Raw genomic sequence first — 23,188 nt, forward strand, 5'->3', positions numbered from 1 at the left:
TGGTGAGTGCCTCCCCTGCCCAGATGGTGGATGTTTACCCTGTTCTAGATGGGGTCACACTCCCCTTGAAGGAACAGGTTCGTGGTCTGGGAGTTCTTTTCGATCCTTCCTTGTCTCTTGAGGCGCAAGTGGCCTCGGTGGCAAGGAATGCGTTCTACCACCTTCGGTTGGTAGCCCAGCTACGCCCCTATCTGGACAGGGATGACCTCGCCTCAGTTGTTCATGCTCTGGTAACTTCTAGGCTGGATTACTGTAATGCGCTCTACGTAGGGCTGCCCTTGAAGACAGTTTGGAAGCTTCAGCTAGTGCAAAACGCAGCAGCCAGACTGCTGACGAGGACCAGCCGGTCAGCACATATAACACCTGTTCTGGCCCGTTTGCACTGGCTACCTATTTGTTTCCGAGCCAGATTCAAGGTGCTGGTTTTGACCTATAAAGCCTTACAGGGCGTGGGACCGCAATATCTTGTGGAACGCCTCTCCCGCTATGAACCTACCCAGTCACTTCGCTCAGCATCTAAGGCCCTCCTCCGGGTACCAACCCATTGAGAAGCCCGGAGGACAGTTACTCGATCTAGGGCCTTTTCTGTAGTGGCCCCCGAACTGTGGAACAGCCTCCCCGAAGAAGTACGCCTGGCGCCTACGCTTCTAACTTTTTGGGCCCAGGTTAAGACCTGGCTATGCTCCCAGGCATTTTAAGCGTTTATGTTATAATTTAAATTTTTTATTTTTTATTTTTTTCTTTAGTTGCTGCTTGTGTTTATTGTTTGTTGTCTGATTTTATTGTTGATATTTTGTATTTTAACCTTTTTGTACACCGCCCAGAGAGCCACTCGCTATGGGCGGTCTATAAATGAAACAAACAAATAAATAAATAAATAAAAATAAATGTTATCAGAAATTCCAACTGAAAATTCAAAGCCAGTGATGTGAGATTTTCATGTATGTGGGAAACAAGGGCTAATTCTTAACTGTTGATTCAGTACAGGGATATTAAGTGCAGTTACATCTGACATTATAACAAATCCTCTCATATGTGGCCTTTTATAACAAACCATAGTTTATTTTTTATTGTTATTTACTTAAAAAAATTCTGTCACACCTATCTCTCCATAGAGGCAAATCAGCTAAGAAATAGTAATACACACAAAAAACAAACATAATCCCTAAAACCTCCCAACATATACTCAAATTAATAAATTAACAATATCCTTAACTGATAATTCTGCCTTTTAAAAATATATAAAGTGAGTGACTGAGAACAACTCTTTACAGCCTGACCTTGATGGTTTGAATTTATTTTTCTGCTTCTTCAATCAGGTTAGTGGGGGACAGCATTACCTGAACTGCTTTTGATCATGTTTCGCTTTATAGAGGAAGCTAAAAGAGAATCAATATCATTGATAACTCTTGAAGTTTTTTCAAGAGTCTCAGTTATGTTCTTTTTACTAATGTCCTTGTCTAGAAAGACTTCTTCTGGTCCGTTTCGCCTGTCTGTGTTGGAGGATGTTTTTTTTTTCACAGCTGAAACCTTGCTTGGAATATTGCTGTATTCCAATAAAACTGTAATTGTAAGTTAAGGGGGAAAAAAAACAAGACGACAAAACACAAGCCTCTTCCCACACCAGCAACAGGAGAAATCTATACACTGTTTGATGCTATCTCTGGTGGCATCACAGAATCCAATACATGTATAACACTATGGCTGCAATCCAAACTCCCTTTATACTGGGTTTGGGCGGGGATTTCCACTGGCGGCAGCCCACAGAAAGCCCCAAAAGAGGCTACTGCAGTGATTTGCCTGCCCCCCACCTTCTGCCCTAGCTGGTGTGAGTGGCAGGGTTGCAGATGTAGTGGTGGCCCCCATGCCAGGGTTTGGACTGCAGTATAAGTCTGCAATCCTATACACACTTACCTGCGAGTAAGTCCCACTGAACGCAGTGGGGCTTTCTTCTGACCTACTTCTAGGATTGGCCTGCATGATTTTTAAAAAAAAACCTCTACAAGGCTATTTCAAGATATAATTAAGTATGTATGAATGCGGCAAGATCAGACAAACATTTTAACAAGCAATAAAAGTATTTAGCATAAACAAATCTAAACTGTAATGCGACATAAGTCATGTGAAGGAGCTGTAATATTTTAATACTATTCACAGATATCTTATTAGTACTTTGACTAATGAACTGATCCAAAGTATGGAAAAGGCTTATTATTGGTAGTCCCAAGGAAAGAATCAAGAACATTTCTATGAATTCAACATGTTTGAAAAGGATACAGTTGAATCTTTTTATTTTTTCAAGTTCAGCAGCAACTGACCTGTAAAAAACAAAAACACTGAGAACATGTTTCTTAAAATGCCATTTCAATTATTACAATGCTAAATTAAAAAAGAAATCTTTACAAAAGAGAAAAAAGATATAGGTGAGCATCTAACCCTTCATCCACCGCATCCTATTTTTGTTTTATGCATTGAAGAATAGACTTCAAAGTATTCCTAATTTTTGTAATAAGCATTTTTTTCTGTAACAGTAAAGGAAGCAGAAGAAAATGAGACACTACAAACTATATAAATCCTTGTGTACTGTAATAATAGCTCTCACACTCTTGGTGCTTTGGGTCAGCTAACTTCAGAAAACATTGAAATTGTCACTAGCAGTCAAAGCATGGGCTTTATTCTTTATTTATTAAATCTGTTAGTTGCTTTTCTTCACAGATGTGAATCCAAGGCAACTTATAATCAATAACAAGTTAAAACCAGTATAAAAACTTACACAAAATTAAAAGTTTAAAAACACATAAATATAACAGCAGCAGAACAACCCCCTCCCCAAAAGGCTACAATACTAAGAGGCCTCCAAAATTAAGAGCCAAATGCCTGGGAGAAGAGAAATGCCTGGTGCCTAAACACAGATAATGATGGTGCCAGGTGTGCCTCCTTGGGGAGAGCATTCCATAAGCAGGAGGCCACCACTGAGAAGACCCCCTCCCATGTCATCATCCTCTGAATCTCCCTCGGAAGGTGCACATGGAGAAAGGCCTCAGGTGAGGAGCTCAGGGTCCGGGTTGGTTCATAAGGGGAGAGGTAGTCCTTGAGATGTTGGAGTCCTGAGCCGGATAAGGCTTTATAGATAAAAACCAGCACTCTTAATTGAGGCCAGAAACTAACTGGTAGCAGTGTAGTTGTGCCAGAATTGGTGTTATGTGCTCAGACTGTCCTGCCCCTGTGAGCAATCAGGCTGTTGAATTTGGCACAAGCTGCAGTTTCTGAACTGTCTTCAAAGGCAGCCCCAACTATAATACATTGCAGTAATTATATAGCCACAAGAGTGGCTGTATACTATAGCCAGCATGGACTTTTTGCGTTCCGCAATGTTAACTTGAAAATACACCCCATGCCATTCTGTTGATTCTCATAAGCTCATTTCAAAACCAAATCTTACAAAACGTATAGTCCTGAATTCAGGAACGCTTGCTTCACAACCTTCTAAGTTTTCATAGCGATACACCAAACACATAGAGAATCCAGAGTTCTAAGTCTAAAACACAAGTAAAATAATCCACACCCCTGTTGGACTTTTTTCTGTCAGTGGTCTCATAATTTGTTATTATTTATTTATTCCTTGAATTTATATGCTACTTTTCCATTCAAATATACCAAAAGTAGCTTACAAAAATGGAAATGACCACTTCAATAGCAATCAATTAAAAAAACATAAGAATCGTTTCAAATCATTTCAAAACAATCCAAAAATAACTCCAATTGATTACCTAAACATTATCACATTTAAAGTCATCATAAAACAAGCTATCAATCAATTAAAAATATCAAATTAATAACATAACATTAATAACGTAACATTCCAATATGAAAGCATAAGAAAACAGTTTTTGTCACTCTAGTATTGATGTTAAGAGTCTCTGCTGATGGCTGCTGCTGTTATATGAAGACTCCATGTTCAGAGGCAGACTAACTCTGGGCACCGGTGGCTGGAGAGAACCCACAGTGGGAGAAGGCTGTTACTTGTATGCTCCCCCCAAAAGCAGCCAGATGGACACTGCAGAAAGGCAAGACGCTGGACGAGGCAGCACTTCTGTTGAGTCCCTGACAAAACAGAGCACCCATCATGTTACAAAAGAAAGTCTAGACAGGCTAGATGACTTCTAGCTGGCTCTCTCCTTTTCTCCAGAGGAGACCAACAGCAGCAAAAAGGGAAATGCTGAGGAGGGCAATGATGATAACTTCTTTTCCCCAGCCTCCTGGAAGTTCTAACTCCTGATGTAGGTCTTATTACACTCCATTCCAATTGGCTCTCCATGGAACCAACTTGCAGAGAGATGTAGTGCCTACAACTGCTGCCTCAAACCTGCCTGCAATTTGTTGAAATTAATTAAAAATCAGCCATGTTCACAGAGTACCTGTAATTACTGACCTTGCCACATGCTCTGACCTTCATCTTCTGCAGTTTAAAAGTTTAAAATATGCATGGCTGATTTTTAATTAATTTAAGAAAACTAACATTGGAGTCTATGATAGCACAGGCATGCTCAGTAAGAACCAACTGTCAGTGTTCTAAAAGCCAGACTGCTTGGCTTGGCTAATTAGAAGGCCACACCACACCAGACATTTTATCCATTTTAAACAGTCATGGCGTCCCCCATAGAATCCTGGGAAGTGTAGTTTGTGAAGGGTGCTCAGAGTTATTAGGAGATTCCTATTCCCCTGACAGAGCTCTAGTGGTCAGTGGTTTAACAGTCAGCCCCTCTTCTGATGATTGTAGCTCTGTGAGGGGAATAGGGCATCTCCTAGCAACTCTCAGCACCCTTCACAAACTATACTTTCCAGGATTCTTTGGGGGAAGCCATGATTGTTCAAAGTGAAATAAATGTCTGCTGTGGATATGGCCAAGGGCAGCTTTGGTTTAAATTTGAGTGGGAGACCACATGTACAGTGCCTTGCAAAAGTAATCAGACTCCTGACCAATGCTCTCATATTGCTGAATTACAATTGTAATTTTGTTCTGTATGATATTTTATTTTGAAACACTGAAACTCAAAATCAATTGTTGTAAGGTATTGGTTTTATGTTGGGAAATGTTTGTAAGAAACGTAAAAAACTGAAACATGTTGCTTGTATTCCACCCCCACATATTAATATTTGGTAGATCCACCTTTCGCTGCAAAAACAGCTTTAAGTCTTTTGGGGTAGGTATATATCAGCTTTGCACACACTGTCGGATGATTTTGGCTCATTCTTTTTGACAGATTTGCTCCAGGTCATTCAGGCTGGTTGGACATCACTTGTGGACTGCAATTTTCAAAGAGCACTACAGTTTCTTAATAGGATTGAGATCAGGACTTTGACTGGGCCACTGTGGGACATTCACCTTTTTATTCTTGAGCTACTCCAGTGTTGCTTTGGCCTTGTGCTTGGGATCATTGTCCTGCTGAAAAGTGAATTTCCTCCCAAGTTTCAGTTTTTGAGTGGAGCAGGTTCTCTTGCAGTATTTCCCTGTAGTTTGCTCCATCCATTCTTCCTTCGATTTTAACAAGATGCCCAGTCCATGCTGATGGGAACCATCCCCACAACATGATGCTGCCACCACCAGACTTCATGTCTTGAGGCATGGGCAGTGTTAGGTTTGCGCCACACATAGCACTGAGGTTTGGCCAAAAACCTCTATCTTAGTCTCATCTGACCACAAAACCGTTTCCCACTTTGCAGTTGGGGCACACTCATGTTTTCTGGCAAACTCCAGACATGCTTTCAGATGGTACTTTTTGAGTAACGGCTTCTTTCTTGCCACCTTCCCATACAGGCCAGTGTTATGCAGAGCTCTTGATATGGTTGACTGGTGCACCATTACTCCACTCCCAGCTACTGAACTCTGTAGCTCCTTCAGAAGTGATTGTTGGCCTCTCTGTGGCTTCTCTCACAAGTCTCCTTGTTTGGGCACTGAGTTTTGAGGGATGGCCTTTTCTTGGCAGTGCCTGGATGGTGTGATGCAGCTTCCACTTCCTGATTATTGATCCAGCTGTGCTCACTGGGATATCCAAACACTTGGATACTATTTTATACCCTTTTCCTAATCTATGCACTTGTACTACATTATCTCTCACTTCTGTAGAATACTGTTTGGTCTTCATTTTCCTTCAGATCCACTGCCTGATCAATGATCCTTCAACAGTGGGGTTTTCATCCTGGCAATGTGACAACAACTTTAATGGTTCACAGGTGGAGGCCAATGGTAAGGTAACTGTGTCCTTGATAGGGCAATTTCTTTCATCTGTGTAAACTGGGAACTTCCACAGCACAGGGGTTGAATACTTACGCAAGCAACATGTTTTGGTTTTTTATGTTTCTTACTAACATTTCCCAACATAAAACCAATGTCACTTTACAATAATTGATTTTGAGTTTCAGCGTTTCAAAATAAAATATCACACAGAACAAAATTATAATGTACCAATAATTCAGTAATATGAGAGCATTAGTCAGGGGTCTGATTACTTTTGCAAGGCACTGTATCTGTTGTAGAATAAAAAGGTAGGGGTAACCCTGAAAAACAACTATAGTGTTAACAATGTTTTCATTTTGGAAAGGAAAGGAGCTTTCCCCATGCACAGTGCCCACCCACCCAATCTCCTCCCCTCCCTCCCTGTTACTAAATTCTTTCAAGCTACACAGGAAGTGGATTGGACTGTGAAAGACCAACCCAAATTGTGTTTGCGTTTTTACCAGTTTGTAGTGCAGTACAATATCTCAGAGAGGAGGTCAGGTCTCCTGCTCCCCTGGTACATTCACTATAGCTGCCCAATCTCCCTGCTTTTTAAAGTTTGATAGAAATATCTGTTGGCTATAGGTACATTCTTACACCACAAGGTTTGTTTTCCTTATTAGTGAATCTAGGGTGTAGAGGTTACCAGGGCATAGACAACAGAAGTTAGGTTATCCCTATCCAGATAGGGTTGTAGCTGGGCCACTAGCCAAACTGATGGAAGGCACTCTGTGCCACTGAGGCGACTTGAGCCTCAAGCGACAGTAATGGATGCAGAAGTACCCCCAAGCTATGCACCTGCTCCTTCAGAGGAAGGGTAACCCCAGCAAGAGCAGGTCACATCTACTCCACCTGGTTTCAGGAACCACCCACTGTCTCAGTCTTGTCTAGATGGAGCTTCAATTTATTGGGTCTCATCCAGTCCATTACTGAGGCAAGACATCGGTCTAGCACACCCACTGCTACACTTGGAGATGTAAAGAGTAGAGTTGTGTGTCGTCAGCATATTGCTCTGAACATTTTGACAAGTAATGTTTAGTTTGATCTGTCCTCTGTGCGTGTGTGTGTAACAGATATCTGATCCACTTTTCACTTCAAGTTCCAGCTCCAACAAGGCAAAATTTTATTTATCCTGTACCAGATCAGAACCCAAATCATTATTTTAGTCAAATACTGCTAAGATCACTCACAGTACTGAGGTGGTTTTTTGGGGGGTGGGGTCACTTTGCACAACATATTTAGCTACTGAAATGTTAAAATAATTTGGGTCCTCATCCATCTCATTTATTTGGCTTCCCTAGATGGCAACAGCTCACAGATGGCTAACACGTAGTCTCGGGCCAAGGATGGGGATCCTTTTTCAGCCAGAGGGCCTCATTCTCTCCTACGCAACCTTTCAGAGGCCACATGCCCGTGGTAGTCAGGGCCAGAAGCAAAGACGACAGGGCAATTAATGTTAATTTTATCTTTGTACAGTAGGCTTGTTTCTATAAACACTCCCACATCATCATCACGTTGTTGTTGTTAATAATAATAAAGGCATTTATATACCACTTTTCAGGAGGACCTCACAAAGTGGTTTATATAAGATTATTACAACAATAAGCAATGTTTTTTTTAAAAAATGGAAAAGACAGCTTGTTTAAGAAGAATCTGTTACTGCTTCTTCTCCTCTCCTCTTGGGTCAGGATGGTTCTACTGCAGATGCCCCTGTGGTGACAATTGGGGGAGGACATCCCTTTCTGTCCTCCAAAACACATTATCAGATTTCAAGTACACATTCTAGCTTGGTATAGGGCCAGTGAGTGGTGTGGCCTGGGAAGAAAGAGTCCTGTGTGCCAGATAAAGAGGTATGCATTTGGTTCCCAGGCCTAAGGCTTATCTCCTTTAAGGATTTTAACAAGTTGCATATGGCCAATGACATAGATAATGTTCTGTCGGTAATATAAGCCCAAAAGAAAAAGTCTACAGATATGGCATTAACAGTGTGTAACATTTTATCTCTTTGCTTCCAGTTACCATACTCTAACACATCTCTAGACAGACTCCCAGAAGGTGAACACTGCGTCTGCCACCTGTCAGCAGAACAAACAGTGGCTTTAATTAAAAATCTGTTGTTATATCAGGACCTTCAAGCTTAACAAATCCAATGGAAGGTATGGCTCCTTCAAAATACCTCTGTAGACCTGGAGGAGTAATTTTAGATTTGTAAATTACTTATTCTATAAATTTATAAACCACATATGAAGAAAAAGTCTTATCTAAGCAGTGTACATAATAAAAGCAAGAGAACATAGCAAAATCAAGGATTAAAACCATTAAAAAACCCAACAAACATAGAAACTGGCTCACGTATTTGGGAAAGGTTGAGTAAAAAGGAATGTCTAAAATTGACATTTATAAATAAATAAAAACCGTGCCTGCCTACTATATGAAAGACATTTAAGATGAATACCAGTTATCTTCAGGATTAGACTGTGGTGCATCAGTAGGCATCTCTCCGTCCTTGTTTACGCTTCTGCACCATTCTACCACAGTTGTGATGTATCTGCATTACAGAGGAAGAGGTTATGCTATATCCAGAATAAACAGGCCGCACCAACCAAAGTACCAATGGCAGCTGGGGCATATCATCTGTCTCTGATGGGGAGGCAAATTCTTCATTCTTAGGATGCATCCAGCTTTCCCTGGACTTGGCCAGGTAGTGTTGCACACAATCCAAAGCAAGCCAAGTGTTCCTCTTTTCCTTTTGATACCCTGCCATACACTGATGTTTGGCCTATCAAGCTCATTGTGCAGTCTAAAGAACCTGTGCTAGTTCCTCTCAAACCTGTGACCTGGAGACCAGCAAGTCTGGGTTGAAAGGATCAGTAGCACTAGGCTTCCAGATGCTAGCTGCCTGGAAGAATGTATTCTATACATCACTTATCAGTCAAGATTGGCTCCGAAAGTGGCTTAATCTCCACAAATATATATATATATTAGGGATATGTGGGCATATTGATGTCACCACCTGTTGACAGATGGTAACTCAGTGGCTGAGCAATCCCTGGCATCTCCACATAAGGCTGAGAGAGACCAATCTGACATCCTGAAGGGTCACTGCCAGTCAGTGTAGACAATACTGACCTAGATGTGATGGAGAATTTTTTTATTTTCTCCTGTGGGATCTCTGCTGGGGGTCCTTTAAGTAATCAATGACACAGGCTTAAAGCAAACAGGTAGGCCTTTATTCTTACAAGCATATGCAGGTCAGTCCCGCAGAAAATCTGGAGAGGACTGCACTGAGGTACAGTCTGCACAGATCCTTTATACCTTATTGAATACACATGTGACATTAGTTTACCAATCGCATAAGATTTCTTCCCCCATAACATCACAATTCTTCCCTCTTGAAATATTTCCAACCAACCAGATAGCTTTATTTTAATGAATACATGCATATTCATAAATTTGCAGATACCTCCCATCTTATTGTCTTGTCTTATTGATGTCAGTCTGTCCCCCTGACTGATATTACCACTATTCTACTGTCATATATTACTGATGATTTTGTACTATACGTTCCATTCTATTATGGCTTCTGATCAGTCAAGCTGGGCAGGAACATCTCTTAGGACATTACAACATGTTCTTTTAAGTGATACCATGAGGCAAGGCCAAGTTTGGGTTCTCCTTAGAGTGACTGGAAGTTCTATGTGAAATTCCGCTTGTAATTACACTGCTATAGAGAAAGATTTTTAAATCACCATATTATAGTTGAAAGCCACACAATATAAAGGATAATTAGGGAACGCAATAAAGAAAAGGGGTAACTCTGAGCCAGCCACTCTCCATCAAACACAGAGGGATGAAGGAGGCAGTCCACCTCAGAATACCTCTCACCTCGAGAAAACACATTATATTTATGAAATAAGATTATACACATCATGCTATTATAAAATCAATATCAAGCTCTCCTTGATTCCACTATAAAGACTTCCCTTAGTTGAGGCCATTGCTCTGCAGCATACAAGACCAGAACCTCTTTTCCAAGATCAAATAGTAAAAAGTATATTAATCAAAAGATTATAAAACAATACCAAATTAATGATCTACCAGTCATGCATTAGCAAAAATCTTGGCACAGAAAGAGCTCAGGAATTTACAGCAAGGTGAACTTGACCATTGCCTGCTCTCCCTACACATAGGCCTGCTTTTAATGCCTGTTGTGTGTGAATATAGGGAAAGAAATCCATTTTTTCTTCATCATCTTCAAGGGCCCAAATTGCTTGGGGCCAGGATGCTTGGGGGATCCTCCATCAGATAGACCAGTGATCTGACTCAGTATAAGGCAGCTTCCTACGTTCTTATTGAAGCATTGTAAAAATAGGTGGGGGAGAGGGGGAATGGGACCTTAGCATTTGATCCTGTATGTTGTTCTGCCAGTGCACAGAAATTGGCCATCTTTAGGAAAATAATTGCCGAATATTAAATTGTCCCAAAAGCATTTGTTCAAAATGTATGCCACAAAAGTCAAAGATAACAAATTGGTGACTCTTTCTGAAATCAGTAACAATGGAGTAGGGTGGGGGAGGATTTAATCATTAAACATAACTTGGAAAAAGATTTCCCCTGTATTTCTTTTGGGCAAGTTTAACAATTCCAGCATGGCAGATTAAATTGTACTAAAATTCCTGAAAATATCAAAAAGATCTACAAATACCTTTCATAGAGCTCGGGCTGATCTATCTGGAGAAGATGCTGTGCTCCTTCAGGAGACGTCAGTTTGCACCAACCTATGTTAGCATCTTGAGGTCTCTTAGAAGGAAAAAAGAGAAGTATCATACTTTATCACTTCTTCCTGTCCACTGTAATTTGTTTCAGGCAGGGGTTAGCTTCTGAATTTGCCCTCCAAGTTGGGGCCACCAGATTCCCTGCACACTTCCATGTCTCAGCTCTCCTTGGGAGCCAAGTGGGTCAATATCATTCTGGATGCTATTATCACTCTAGTTCTTTTGCAAGCCCAGAAGCAAACCCAACCTAGCCCCTCCAGAACTCTCCAATGTACTGATAAATTTCCTTCCTCTTCCGCTGTTTAAAGACATAGCAGAGCCACTCTACATTAGTTCTTGACTACCACCTGCTGGACATTCACACCACCTGGAGCAGAGAAATTGTGGGAGAACATTTCACTTCAAGGGGAGGAGAAATTCTCCCAAGAATTGCTGAGGGATGTGGCTCACCGTTAGCAAGTGAAACATAGGAACACAGGAAGCTGCCTTTTACTGAGTCAGACCATTGGTCCATTTTGTTCAGTATTATCTACACTGAGTGGCAGTGGTACACCAAGATTTCATTTTGCATTCTTTACAATGCTTTAGACCTAGCGTCATTTCAGGGCGCTCTGTGTGTGTGTGTGTTTGTGTGTGTGTGATGGTATCTGCTGCAGAGGAAAAATGGCAGAAAATATTTGGGGCAAACTCTGCAAATTGACCTTTTTCCTATGGGGTAGAAAAAAAATGCATTTTTGAGAAATTTTGGTTCAACTGTACCAGAATACATCTTCTACATAATACAGTAGTCCTCAAAAGTCATACAATACTCAATGTAGCTTTGCTCATTTCTTGCTATCCCTCTTCTGAGAAAAATCTGAAACATTATTTCCTTTTGCTAGTTGCCTTTTATAATCCTGGCTCAAGTGTAAACCTTCTTAGCCTATACACCAAGTGCTCTTCCGTTTCTACCATTTCCTAAATGAGAGAGAATATGCAAAAGTATCAGAAACCCAAGAAGACCTTCCCAGTTGATGATCTTCCTATGCTAAAATTCTGCATGTGTTACTTATTTGTTGCATGAATTCCAGACAGTTTGGTTTGAAATCGTACTTTGCTTACAGTGTGATTACATATTCTCAGTGTTCAAATGGCAATTATTTTATGGCGGAGAAAATGCAGCTTCTTGTCCAGGAAACATGTAAAAATGAGCACAATGTGATTAGTGTTGGACGCTTACTGCAGCCTCATGTTATGAAGCAATTCCTTTCCTCCACCCTGCTTGTGCCATTTTGTGAATTTTAGAAGTTATCACACTAAACAAAAATCCTTGCAAACAAAAACATTTCTCCAACTTAGCACTCAAACACGTAAGTGCTCTCTCCATTTAAAAGCCATCCTCTGTCTCTTCCTGTCAATTACACTTGGATGGGATATTGCGCTGCTGAATCTTCACTGGAACCAAGGTTCTACAAATAAAATCTGGATTATTTTTGATCACTTGGGAAAGTCCTCTTCCACTTGTTTATACAGATTATGTTTACATAGCTCCATCCAACTGGGTGTGGGCTTTCTGTTTCTAGTATTCTATCTTGTGAAAAAAGTCTGTTGTAGCTGTAGGTTTCCTATCATTTTCTCTTTACATCAGGTGCTTCCCTAGGTGAGTGGAGTTTTTAAAAGGATTCCTCTAACGCAGCCTTTCCCAACCAGTGTGCCTCCAGATGTTGTTGGACCACAACTCCCATCAGCCTCAGCCAGCATTGCCAATGGTCAGGAAAGATGGGAATTGTAGTCCAGCAACATCTGGAGACACACTGGTTGGGAAACGCTGCTCTAATGCTTCTTCTTGTCCTTTGGAAGGATCAAATTATCATATCTTTGATTGGTGTGGTCACAGAAAAGCCCAGTCATCCAAAATATTTTTGGACAGCCTTTTCTGAGACTGCTGGAATATTCACTCTTCCCTTATGCTTTAATAAGAACCTAAGAAGAGCCTGCTATGTTAGGCCAATGGCCCATCTGGTCCAGTATCCTCTTCTGACAGTGGCCAACTAGTTGCCCATGGGAAACTTGCAAGCAGGACCCAAGTGCAAAGAAAACAAAACACAACATTGCTTCAAAATACTGTTTGTAGTTCATCTGTATTATTTATGGTGTTGTATCTCATTTACACCTGAAACTGCCTCAAAGAGTTTTAGGTCATTCCCAGAGAACATATTTATTGAACATTCATCCAGGTTTGTTTTTTGGGGGAAGGGGAGAATTAGACAATGTTGGGTATATACTGAGCACCCATTTTGATTTGCTTGCAGGGAGTTAGATGGAATTGGGTCAAGCAAATGTTATCCCACACTCTCCTGCTATTTATCACATTTTTCTTTGAGTGGGGGAACAGGTTTGTTGCACAAGAGCTCCACATGAACTTTAATTTCACAACCTGAATTTTAGGGTATGTGACTGAATCCCACCTGAAAATAGCAACAGTGGAAGCACCCTGAACTATACTTTGTGATCAATTCATACAATCATTGTTAAGGAGAAAAAATTCCCACAAAATGATTTTTCTTTTTAAGTGTTCGTGAAGTGAAAAAGACCAACTGCATGACAAAACTGAAAAAGCAAAAACAGGAAACAGTCAGGATGATCTTGCACATGTACTGCACATTCTACATATAGGAAATTGAGAGGTGGGAGGTAGTTACTCTAAGCACAGAATAAAATTAAGCCAACTCCCTATATGGCTCTGTGATGTTCCTATATATTAGTGTATATATGGTAAGTGCTGGTTGTTTAGAGTATACATGGTAAGTAGTGAAAGAGGAGGGGGGGTGAATGGGCAATAGAATGCTTGATGATTGGCTGAATGTTTAAAATGGCTGACAGTATAAATGAAAGGATGACAGGTAAATCTGGGGGAATGTGAGGTGGTGAATTGTGGAATCTGGGGGGGGGGGAGAAGAGAAAGAGTGGATTGCTTGGTGGGGTTTAGAGAGTTGTTTACCAGGAGGGAGGTGGAGTTCGGATTAGTATTGAGTAAAACCATATGCTTATGTGCCTTAAGAAGAAATCTTGTTAATCTTGTTAGCTTTGTTATCTGTAATAAATACTTAATTTGGTTTACCAAAGGCCTGATCCTTGGCTGGGGTTTCACAGACCAGAAGGGAGGGTAAGGTAATGACCAAGGCTGAAGGGGAACTGTAACAAATGGTGGCAGCGGTGAAGAGAATAACAATACCAGTATTCAGAGTCTCTGGGAATACTAGTATTGGGACATTACTGGTGGTTGCCTAGCAGGGGGATCTGTTGAGATCTGTGCTAGGGCGGATAGGTAAACCATAAGAGAGTGCGGTCCGGACTGGTGGTGCCTAGTGACAGGCAGTAGCCACGTGCAGGTAGGAACCTGACAGGGAGAGCCAGGGAAGGACGCCTCACAGGTGGTGTCAGTAGCGGTGGGATACGAACAACAGAGAATCCAGATACGAATACTAGAGAATCCCTAACAGTGGTGTGGCAAACAGAAATAACAAAACAAGATTACTTGTGAGAGTGACTGGCAAAGAGTGTGTGGCAAAGAGTGAATGACCATGGCTGAATACATAAAAATGAAAAGAGAGGAGCTGGTGGAGAAGTGCATAACATTCAATTTACCTCATGAGGGTAAAGGGGTAGATGAATTGAGGGTAGCACTTATAGGATTTGCAACTGCCCAGCAAAAACAACCTGTCAGAGAAGAGACCCCAGAAGGATATTTAAGCAATCCCGCTTATATAGAGTACTTGAGAGAGAAGTTGAGGATGGAAGGTGCAGAGAAGGAAAAACAGAGAGAGTTGGAAGCTGAGAGATTGAGGATGGAGGCTGAGGAAAAAGACAAGCAGAGAGGAACCTGACAGGGAGAGCCAGGGAAGGAAGCGTTACAGGCTCACCTGTGATTTTCCATAGTGACAACTGAAATCCCACGCCATGTTCAGGATCATTCCATCATAAAAAACAGCATGTACTTTATTATCTGAATAGGCAAAGAATCTTCCTACATTAGGAATAACCGTTTCAGCCAGAGGGACTGGTAGCATTCTTCCTCCGCCCATTTCAGGAGACTAAAACAAACCATGCATAGGACAGATTTGTATAGAACAAATATAAATTCAGTACTAGTAAACGTCTTTATGCTAGCATTTGGCTAATTTCAGGCCTTTAATGGCCTGATCCAAGGGCACATGATGCAGCAACTTTGCTGAAGCTAAGGTCTGGGTCTGGTCAATGCTGAGGAGACTGCCTGAGCACAGCATGCAAGTTGCCTTCAGTTTCATGATGGAAGAAATACAGAGTACAAAATGTGCCAATATAGATATACACACATGTACAATCTCTGTCACAACACAATTGTGATTTGTACAGGGAACCACTGGATTTGGGTGCTGCTGTCTCTGGCCTTATAAATCTATTTCCCTTCTTTTCCAGTGCCTCACTAGCCAAAAAGTTTGAAGACCACAAAAAAGAAGCTAACAACTGAACAATGCAATTTATGTATGTGGCCCAGCATCAGTCTTGCATGCTGTAGTCACATTTTAAAACTAGACTCTTTGGGGTCCCCTCCCAAGTTTTAAGTTTATAAATCAAGAATGCACATTCAAGATTCCGCACTAGTTGGATTAGTTGTGCTTTGCCATCAATGATCTGAGCATACACTCTTGCTTTAAAATATTTAAAAGATCTAAAATACCTAAAAGATTGTCTCATCCCTTGTGTGCACAACCATTCACTGTGTTCTTCAGGAGAGGGCATCATGCAGATTCCATCCTATCAGGAGGTCTATTGTGCATGATGTCAGAACCAGACCTTTCGCATGGGGGCACCTTCCATTTGGAATTCCCTTACGTTATATATCAGACTGACATCTTTTCTATTGTCATTTTGGTGTCTGTTGAAGACATTCCTCTTTCAAGAAGCCTTCTAATTGGAGACTTTTATCCTAGTTGGCATCGGTAGTGGATCTGAATTGCTTTATATGTGTGCTGTTATTGTTTTAATAGGTTTATATATGCAATTGTTCTGTTTATGTTTTCATTGTATTACAAATTGCTTTAGGATACCTCATGAGAAGCAATTCATAAATGAGATAATGAAATATAGAAAGTGTCTTGACAGCTGCATCACACCAGTCCAGAATTCTTTGCAAGAATCTTAGCAGTGAGCAGGCACTGTGTGGTCCATCAGAAAACTTGCCAGTGGTCCACTGGTGGACTATGGTCTATCATGAGTACCATGAACCACATATCCATTGTGCTGCTTCTCATTGAGGACTATGTCACTGTGTGCCATGCATAGCTTCTTTTTTCTTTACTTTATTAAAAAGCCATTTAAGGAGTTGAAAATTTTGGACAATTGCTCTGGAGTCACAGAGGAACTTTGTAATGTAACATAAGAAACACTTTGCCATACCAGAGATCCACCTAATTCGGCATTCAAGAATCCCATAGAACAGCAGGTACTAAGAGCTCCAGCAGAAATTGGCCAGTGGCCCACAAGCTGTCTTATGGACTGTCCAACCTGAGGTAAAGCATGTCACATGAACATGAGCATACTTGGAACCTTTCTTTTTTGTTAGGTTTATTTTCTTTCCCTGAATCATCAGGTTGGTTGGGTGTAAAATAAAAGTACAGCATAAAAGTTGAAAACAAAAACATATGCCTGAATCGTTCCATCATGGAAAACAAGGAGAAGCCTCATGAGGAAGACCTGCATAATATTTTACAAGGTATCAGCATTTTCCTACTTACCACCATCTTCCAGCAGCAGACGGTGTAATTATGTGTTAATGAAAGCATGTTCTCAAGATTATGTTGAAGAACTCTACGTAGCAAAAAAAGAAAAAAGAGAAAAAGATACACACATTTCATAATTTTATCTTTTGCCAGTTTATCTTTACTTAGATTCTTATTGATGGCACCTTATCCTACCAATAAAACAAGAGTTTCCTAAACTTAATTCTCACTCCAGGGGTGGTATTCAATGCTAGTCCTACTCAGAGTAAACCCATTGAAGTTAATAGACATGACTAAGGCTGCAATCCAATACACACTTACCTGGGAGTAAGTCCCATTGAACCCAATGGAGCTTACTTCTGAGTAGACATGTATTGGACTGCAGCCTCACTTAGGTTCATTGATTTCAATGCATCTGCTCTGAGTAGGACTTAAGTTCAATACAATCCCAACTTTTCAGGATGGAGCAGGTTATAAATTGAGTAAACTACTAAATTTGCACTTTATAAGACACAGAAATATGTAGTTAAGTGATCCTTCACCCCCCTCCCCACCACACATACCAAGGGGAAGAGAGTTTATAAAAATACTGAGCCAAAACATTTCACCTTACTGCTTGTGTAATAATTGTCCACACAGAGTAGAGACTCCCAGGTATATCAGGTGGCAGCCCACTTACGGAATACATTGTTTCTTCTCTCTTGAATATGGAAGAAGGAAAGAAAGCTGCTTACAAAAGGGCAAAGCAAGAATCGCGATCTAGGATGGGGGTTGCCAATGCAAATCTTGGATGTGAGGCCACTCCCCCCCAGGCAGTGATTTTGTGTTAAGCCACATTTTGTGGCAGCCATCGTGTGAGCAGTGTCTCAGCACTCTTTCAAAAATCTGAATTTGCCCCTAGTCCCAAAAAGGTTGGCGACCACAGATTTAGGAAATTAATATTAAACCATTGTATACAAAATCCCAGCCTTGTCCACCATTGTTCTGGCTTGCTCAAACTAAAAACAAAAATAAATAAAATGTGGATGTCAGCACTTCAAATTGCAAGAGCTTGTTTAAGTTACTTAAGCAACTCCCTCCAACCTCTGGATGAACAAATAAATCAAGACGCAATTTTCTGAAATAGCCTTGACAAGGAATAAAGTCTGAAAAGCCATCTATGCATGACTGCACCATTGACAGTTGTGGGAATCCCAAAGTGGCAGTAAGGGGCCATTGTTCAGCAGTAGAGCACATGCTTTGCATGCAATAAAGTTCCAGGTTCAATCCCTGGCATCTCTGCCTGCCAGAGATCCTTGGAAAACAAAGCCAGAAAATCTGGAGAGATGCTGCCAGTAGACAGCACAGGGCCAGATAGGCTCATGGTCTCACTCTGCATAAAGCAGCTTTGGTACATCCTGAGAGCCACTGATGAGGTGGGATCCTGCTCTAAACCTTTCCATGGCATTAAGAAAAATACAAAACCTACTGTGTGCACATGACATGGAGAGGTACCATCACGGATCTATGAGAGATGGTAAGACAATAGATCAAATTTGTGGAACTTGGGACATTTCACATAGAGCAGGATTTTGAAAATGCTACAGCAGTAAGGAAAAGGTTCTCTCAATGCACAGTCAAGAGTCATTAAAGCAACAGCAGCAGCCATGAGGCTAAACCTTGCCCTCTGCCATCTCTCATTGTCCTGCCCGAAGTCAAGGAAATCAGGCTCAGACTTGGCTATGACTTTTTCTCTTTTTATTAAAGTAATAGATGCATCCAAAGCAGTTCGCTTCATTAACCTAACTACTCTTTTTAGGAATTTTGCACTACTCTAACTCTAAGCATGACCTTGCGACTCTAAGATGTTGACGCAGCGACTGGGTTCCCTACCCCCCCCCCCGAGTCCCCTTAAGTAGGCTTGGATCTTGCACGCAAATAAAGGCTCCTCCTTGGCTCAGTCTAGCATGGGGCAAAGGTGGTTTGATCTCAGCTTCTGACAGAGGGGGGCTGATAGCTGTCAGTTTGGGTGGGGGATGCTGGGCAGTGCTTGGCTGAGAAATGTCTGACGTGCAAGCCTGAATCTCTGGTGGTGGCGTGTCCAGTTGGACAGTGTCAGACACACCAGATGGCACTTTCACAGGGGAGTCAGGAGATGAGGGGGCTGAGCTCTCCAAGATGGGGCTGGGGTGCCCCATGAGTCCATCCCACTGTCTGCCCCCTCCCCAGGTTCCCAGTCCAAGTCCTCATCCTCTGCTTCGCCTTCATCTATCTGCTCCCTCCCTGCTTGGCTCACAACACTCGTATGTGCAGGTTTAAAAATGTTGACTTCAAACTGAAAAATGTTTGCAGATTTCAAACATCTCTATCATTTGATGGGGATCTCGCTGGTAGTTCTAAAAATTCCTGTGTAGTCCTATATTTAGAACTACTTGGTAGTTCTAAAAATTCCTGTGTGTTCCATCTCCTGCCATCTTTCAAGTGGCAAGAAAAACATAATGGATTGTATCCATCTGAGACCTACTTAGAGTAGACCAGTTGAAATTAAAGAACCTAAGCTAGTCATTTCAATTAACTTCAATGGGTCTACTCCGAGTAGGCCTAGTATTGAAGACTACCCCAATGGAAACTGTAGTGTTTTTTTATATATATATATATGTATGCATGAAGCATATGCTCTTTTAACAGAAGACCTACATCAGTATTCACCTTTCAGCATTCTTAAAATATTAGAGAAAGGGTTTGAAAGATAAAATTGTATCATTTACCTGCCTTGTTTGTTCCTGAATACAATACCGAGTGAAATATTTTCCTAAAAAGGAAGCTTCTGATTTGAAAACTGAGCCATCGCCAGGGTAAATTTCTATGCGTCTAGCTCCAGAAAAAAACCTATGAGAAAACATTGATAATTAGTCCTGCTAAGTATTTTACTACCTTGTAAGATTGTTGACAAATAAAATACTGGTATTGACTGAAGTCCTATTGTGTACTGAATTGCAGCCAGTGTCCTGTGCTTCAGTTCCACTGAGGTCAACAGGACCTTAAGTGCATTAACAGTACAATCTTGTACATGTATACTGCACTCAGAAGTAGACACATACTCCCAGATTTCAGCCTCACTGTCCTAGACTGTGAAACTCACCTTCCACAATCACGCTAGTCACTCTATTGGGAACTTTTAAAAGTTGTTCTTTTTAGGTAGGGATGCCCAGTATCCCCTCTTCTGGAATAGATCTTGAAAGGACACATGGGCTGCAGGGTGAAGGAGGCACTGGTAAAAATTGTCCCTGCCACCCTTCCATCAGCAGGAGCACCCTATGAAGGGAACCCTGCTCACAGGAACTCTAGATTCAAACCAGTGAATTCAATTGAGTTCTGCATGCGTAAGAGGTCCAACGGAAAGAAGAGTGGCCACTGATATGTCACCAAAATATAGGAAATGCAGCACCAGAAAAAGGGGACACAGATCTGCATACAAGTTACATACGCTAATTTCTATTACTCTGATTTAGAAATAACTACAATAATTTAAATAGTAATACAATTTATCTCGTAGTAGTGGGGAAGACTGTGAATAGGTGTCTTGTGTGCCAGCTTAGCCTGGTCTCCAGGTGCTAACAATAGATGGGCAACTTCAAGGCCCCTTTAAGTCTCCCTCCTTCGGATTCTTTATCTTAAGCCACATTTGGACCAGACAGCCCTTCAAACAGAGGACAGTCCTCTGTAAAGTAGGACACAAGGCAACCCTAGCAGAAACTGACTTCTCTGCCCCACCTTCTTATAGCAGTCCCTCCCTGAACACGGTCCTCTGAGGATCAAGGGACCCTACTGCGGGGCGGAGGAGAGAAATCACATGGAGGCTTTTTTCAGGAAACCATATATAAAACCTTCCTAACTTTAGATAAGGGAAGCTAATTTGTAAGTGTTGGGAGTAAAGCACCAATGCATGCTGGTGACCTGAACCAATGGGGAGAGATAGGAAAAAAGGCAATCTATTTTTTCCTTTGCCGATTCCTCCTCTAAAGTGTTTGTTGTTTTTGCAGGCTTTGCTCCTCATTTGCTCCATCCTCCCTTCTCTTCCTGTCTTTGTTCTCAGTTAATTAGTAATTTATTTATTTATTTTATTTATTTATTACATTTATATACCGCCCCATAGCCGAAGCTCTCTGGGCAGTTTACAGTAATGGTTCCTTGAGTGCAGGCCACATGGCTTAAGTTTCTTTATTCTTTCATCTACCAGTCTTAACAGACCAGTTATTTCTGCACTCTGCTGTAACATATACCAAAAATTCTAACAGTTAGCCATTAAATTTTTTTGTTTATAAAATCCACGCACCTGAAAATAACACCTTCACTCCAGACTACTTTGATTGGCTGGGAGTACAAATAATGCCCACTGCCCTCCTTTCTCAGCTGGAAGAAATCAGAGAAATTCCACCTGTGAAATAAACCAAGAGCACACTTCACTTAGCAAACTTCAACTGGAATATTTACTGTTATAACTAAAAACCAAAACAATCCAGGAAACATACTGTACAGCAGAGATCAGAAACCTGACTATTGGCCATGCTGGCTGGGACAGAGAGGAGTGGGGAAGTCAGCAGGCCACAGATTCCCTATCCCTGCTGTAGGTAATATTGCTTTTAAATTAAAAATCAGTCTGATCCTGTATCTGTTTTCCCAGAAGGAAATTCCACTGTATTCAGTGTGAATCATTCTGGGGTAAGCATGTATAGGGGTGCAGCCTATGGTAACAATTTCCAGAAGTTTAGACCAATCTACTTATCTATGTGGAAACAGATAAGCTTTCTGAGCCTTTAAGAAGTTTTTCCCCCACTAAATGAAGAGGTATCTACACTAGCCTTCACCAACTTGGTACCCTCCAGTTCTTTTGGACTACAACTCCCATCAGGTGTGCTGGCTGGGGCTGATGGGAGTTGCAGGCCAAGAGGACACCAGGTTGGCGAGGGTTGATCTATAATTTTCTGGTGTATCTTTAAAGATATTTGGGGTGTGGTTGCATGAGGCCTAATGGCAGCTCGAGTCTCTAATAACTAAGGGGTGTAATAGGCAGCAAGCAGCAGCATTAACAAAGCTGTAACAGTGGGAAAATCAGCAGCAGCAAGGTGAAGTTGGGGGCAACATGAGAGCAGCACAAGATGATCCCCAAGTTACTTACTGGAGGAGTTATCAGTGGAAGTTCCTCAGAGCTGGGTGTGTGTGCGAAACTGACAAGCCTGCTGTCAGAGACAAGTGAAACTGACAACTCTGTGGCCAAGCTGTGGGAGGCTCTGACAGCAGACTGGGTTGCAGTGCTGCAACCTTTCGAAGCAAAGACTGAAGTTGCCTCCTCCCAAATAGCAGGCCTGGCACATAATGTCCAAGCAACTGTGATGTGATAATCAATCTGAATTACAGCTACTGAGGTTGGAGTAGGGATGGAAAGATGTCAATTTCGGTTCTCTCAGTTTCTCACCTTTCCAATCTTAAATTCAGTTCAGTGTAGACACTGACTGGTTGGCGAACTGCATTGCAAAATTCAAATTTCGAGGAATGGCTGTGCTTCAGTTCTTTTCAGAAAGTGCAAATTTGTTAGATTCAGCTTCAAACTGAATCAAATTTGTCACCCATCCATAATATGGAGACCACAGTTTTAGAACAAAGGCAGATGGGGCAGGAAAATCAAGAATGCCTGAGGTTCCCGAGAAGAAAGAGGGGGCAGACATGCCAGCATTTATTGAGGACTGGATTAATGGCTTGAACTTGGGGCTTATGGTCACTGTGGATGACACTGAATGGGTGCAGGTACCATTGGGTCAAAGGCTATGAATGGCCAACCTTCCTTGAGATATCGTTGTCTGCTTTGAAAGATTCAAAACTAAGGAGGCAATCTTCTGATGGCTCCAAAACATGTTATGGCTTAAATACGGAGACAGGGGCTCTGGAAGTCTTTCAGGATATCTGACCTGATAATGCTCAAAAGGCACAGAGTTTTTAGGCCCTACACAGCCATTTCAAACGAGGCAGGAATCCCTTATTGTTGGGGATTCCCCTTTAAATGGACTGTCAAATACAAGGGCAATCTTTTGACCACTGGCAATGAGCCATAACCAGAGCAACATTTGTGAGATCTGAAAGTGCCCCTCTCTGATTCAGAATTGCTACTGCACCATGATCGCTCCAGGGGCAAGGAAGATCAAAGGTGGTCCCAGAAGGCACAGAGGAAGTAAAGATGGAAGGAAGCAGCGCCCAGCTAGGATGGTGGCATTTATAGCTACAAGTTGCCCAATGTTCAACTTGCTGCATGATTGACTGGCAGGAACATTTATTCCCACAAAATTACTCTGGCTGGGCTGCCACATTTGTTAACTGAGTTGTTACACCTAGTCACATCGGGGTGGGTGGGAGAGAGGGCC

General features: G+C 41.6%; 1 protein-coding gene across 5 annotated transcripts in view; it reads right to left on the reverse strand.

Moving 5' to 3' along the window:
* Window positions 1–1,041: 1,041 nt before the first annotated feature.
* C1H5orf34 (chromosome 1 C5orf34 homolog) overlaps window positions 1,042–23,188 on the reverse strand; it is a 30,571-nt gene continuing 8,424 nt past the window's right edge. For 2 of the 5 annotated variants that reach the window (XM_061617487.1, XM_061617477.1), the window contains exons 5-14: window positions 21,109–21,210; window positions 19,541–19,661; window positions 18,262–18,297; window positions 17,402–17,493; window positions 16,809–16,881; window positions 14,955–15,125; window positions 10,983–11,077; window positions 8,733–8,825; window positions 2,278–2,318; window positions 1,042–1,562 (exon numbers count right to left, since the gene is read on the reverse strand). In XM_061617487.1, coding sequence (XP_061473471.1) covers window positions 1,321–1,562; window positions 2,278–2,318; window positions 8,733–8,825; window positions 10,983–11,077; window positions 14,955–15,125; window positions 16,809–16,881; window positions 17,402–17,493; window positions 18,262–18,297; window positions 19,541–19,661; window positions 21,109–21,210 — 1,066 coding nt within the window. In that variant the 3' untranslated portion in view covers window positions 1,042–1,320. Of the gene's footprint in view, window positions 1,563–2,277; window positions 2,319–3,880; window positions 4,105–8,356; window positions 8,464–8,732; window positions 8,826–10,982; window positions 11,078–14,954; window positions 15,126–16,808; window positions 16,882–17,401; window positions 17,494–18,261; window positions 18,298–19,540; window positions 19,662–21,108; window positions 21,211–23,188 lie in introns of those variants that run through there. The other 3 variants (XM_061617496.1, XM_061617504.1, XM_061617514.1) reach the window with 3 other exon arrangements.

The sequence above is a fragment of the Rhineura floridana genome, chromosome 1, assembly GCF_030035675.1.
Source record: "Rhineura floridana isolate rRhiFlo1 chromosome 1, rRhiFlo1.hap2, whole genome shotgun sequence".
Classification (NCBI taxonomy): Eukaryota; Metazoa; Chordata; class Lepidosauria; order Squamata; family Rhineuridae; genus Rhineura; species Rhineura floridana.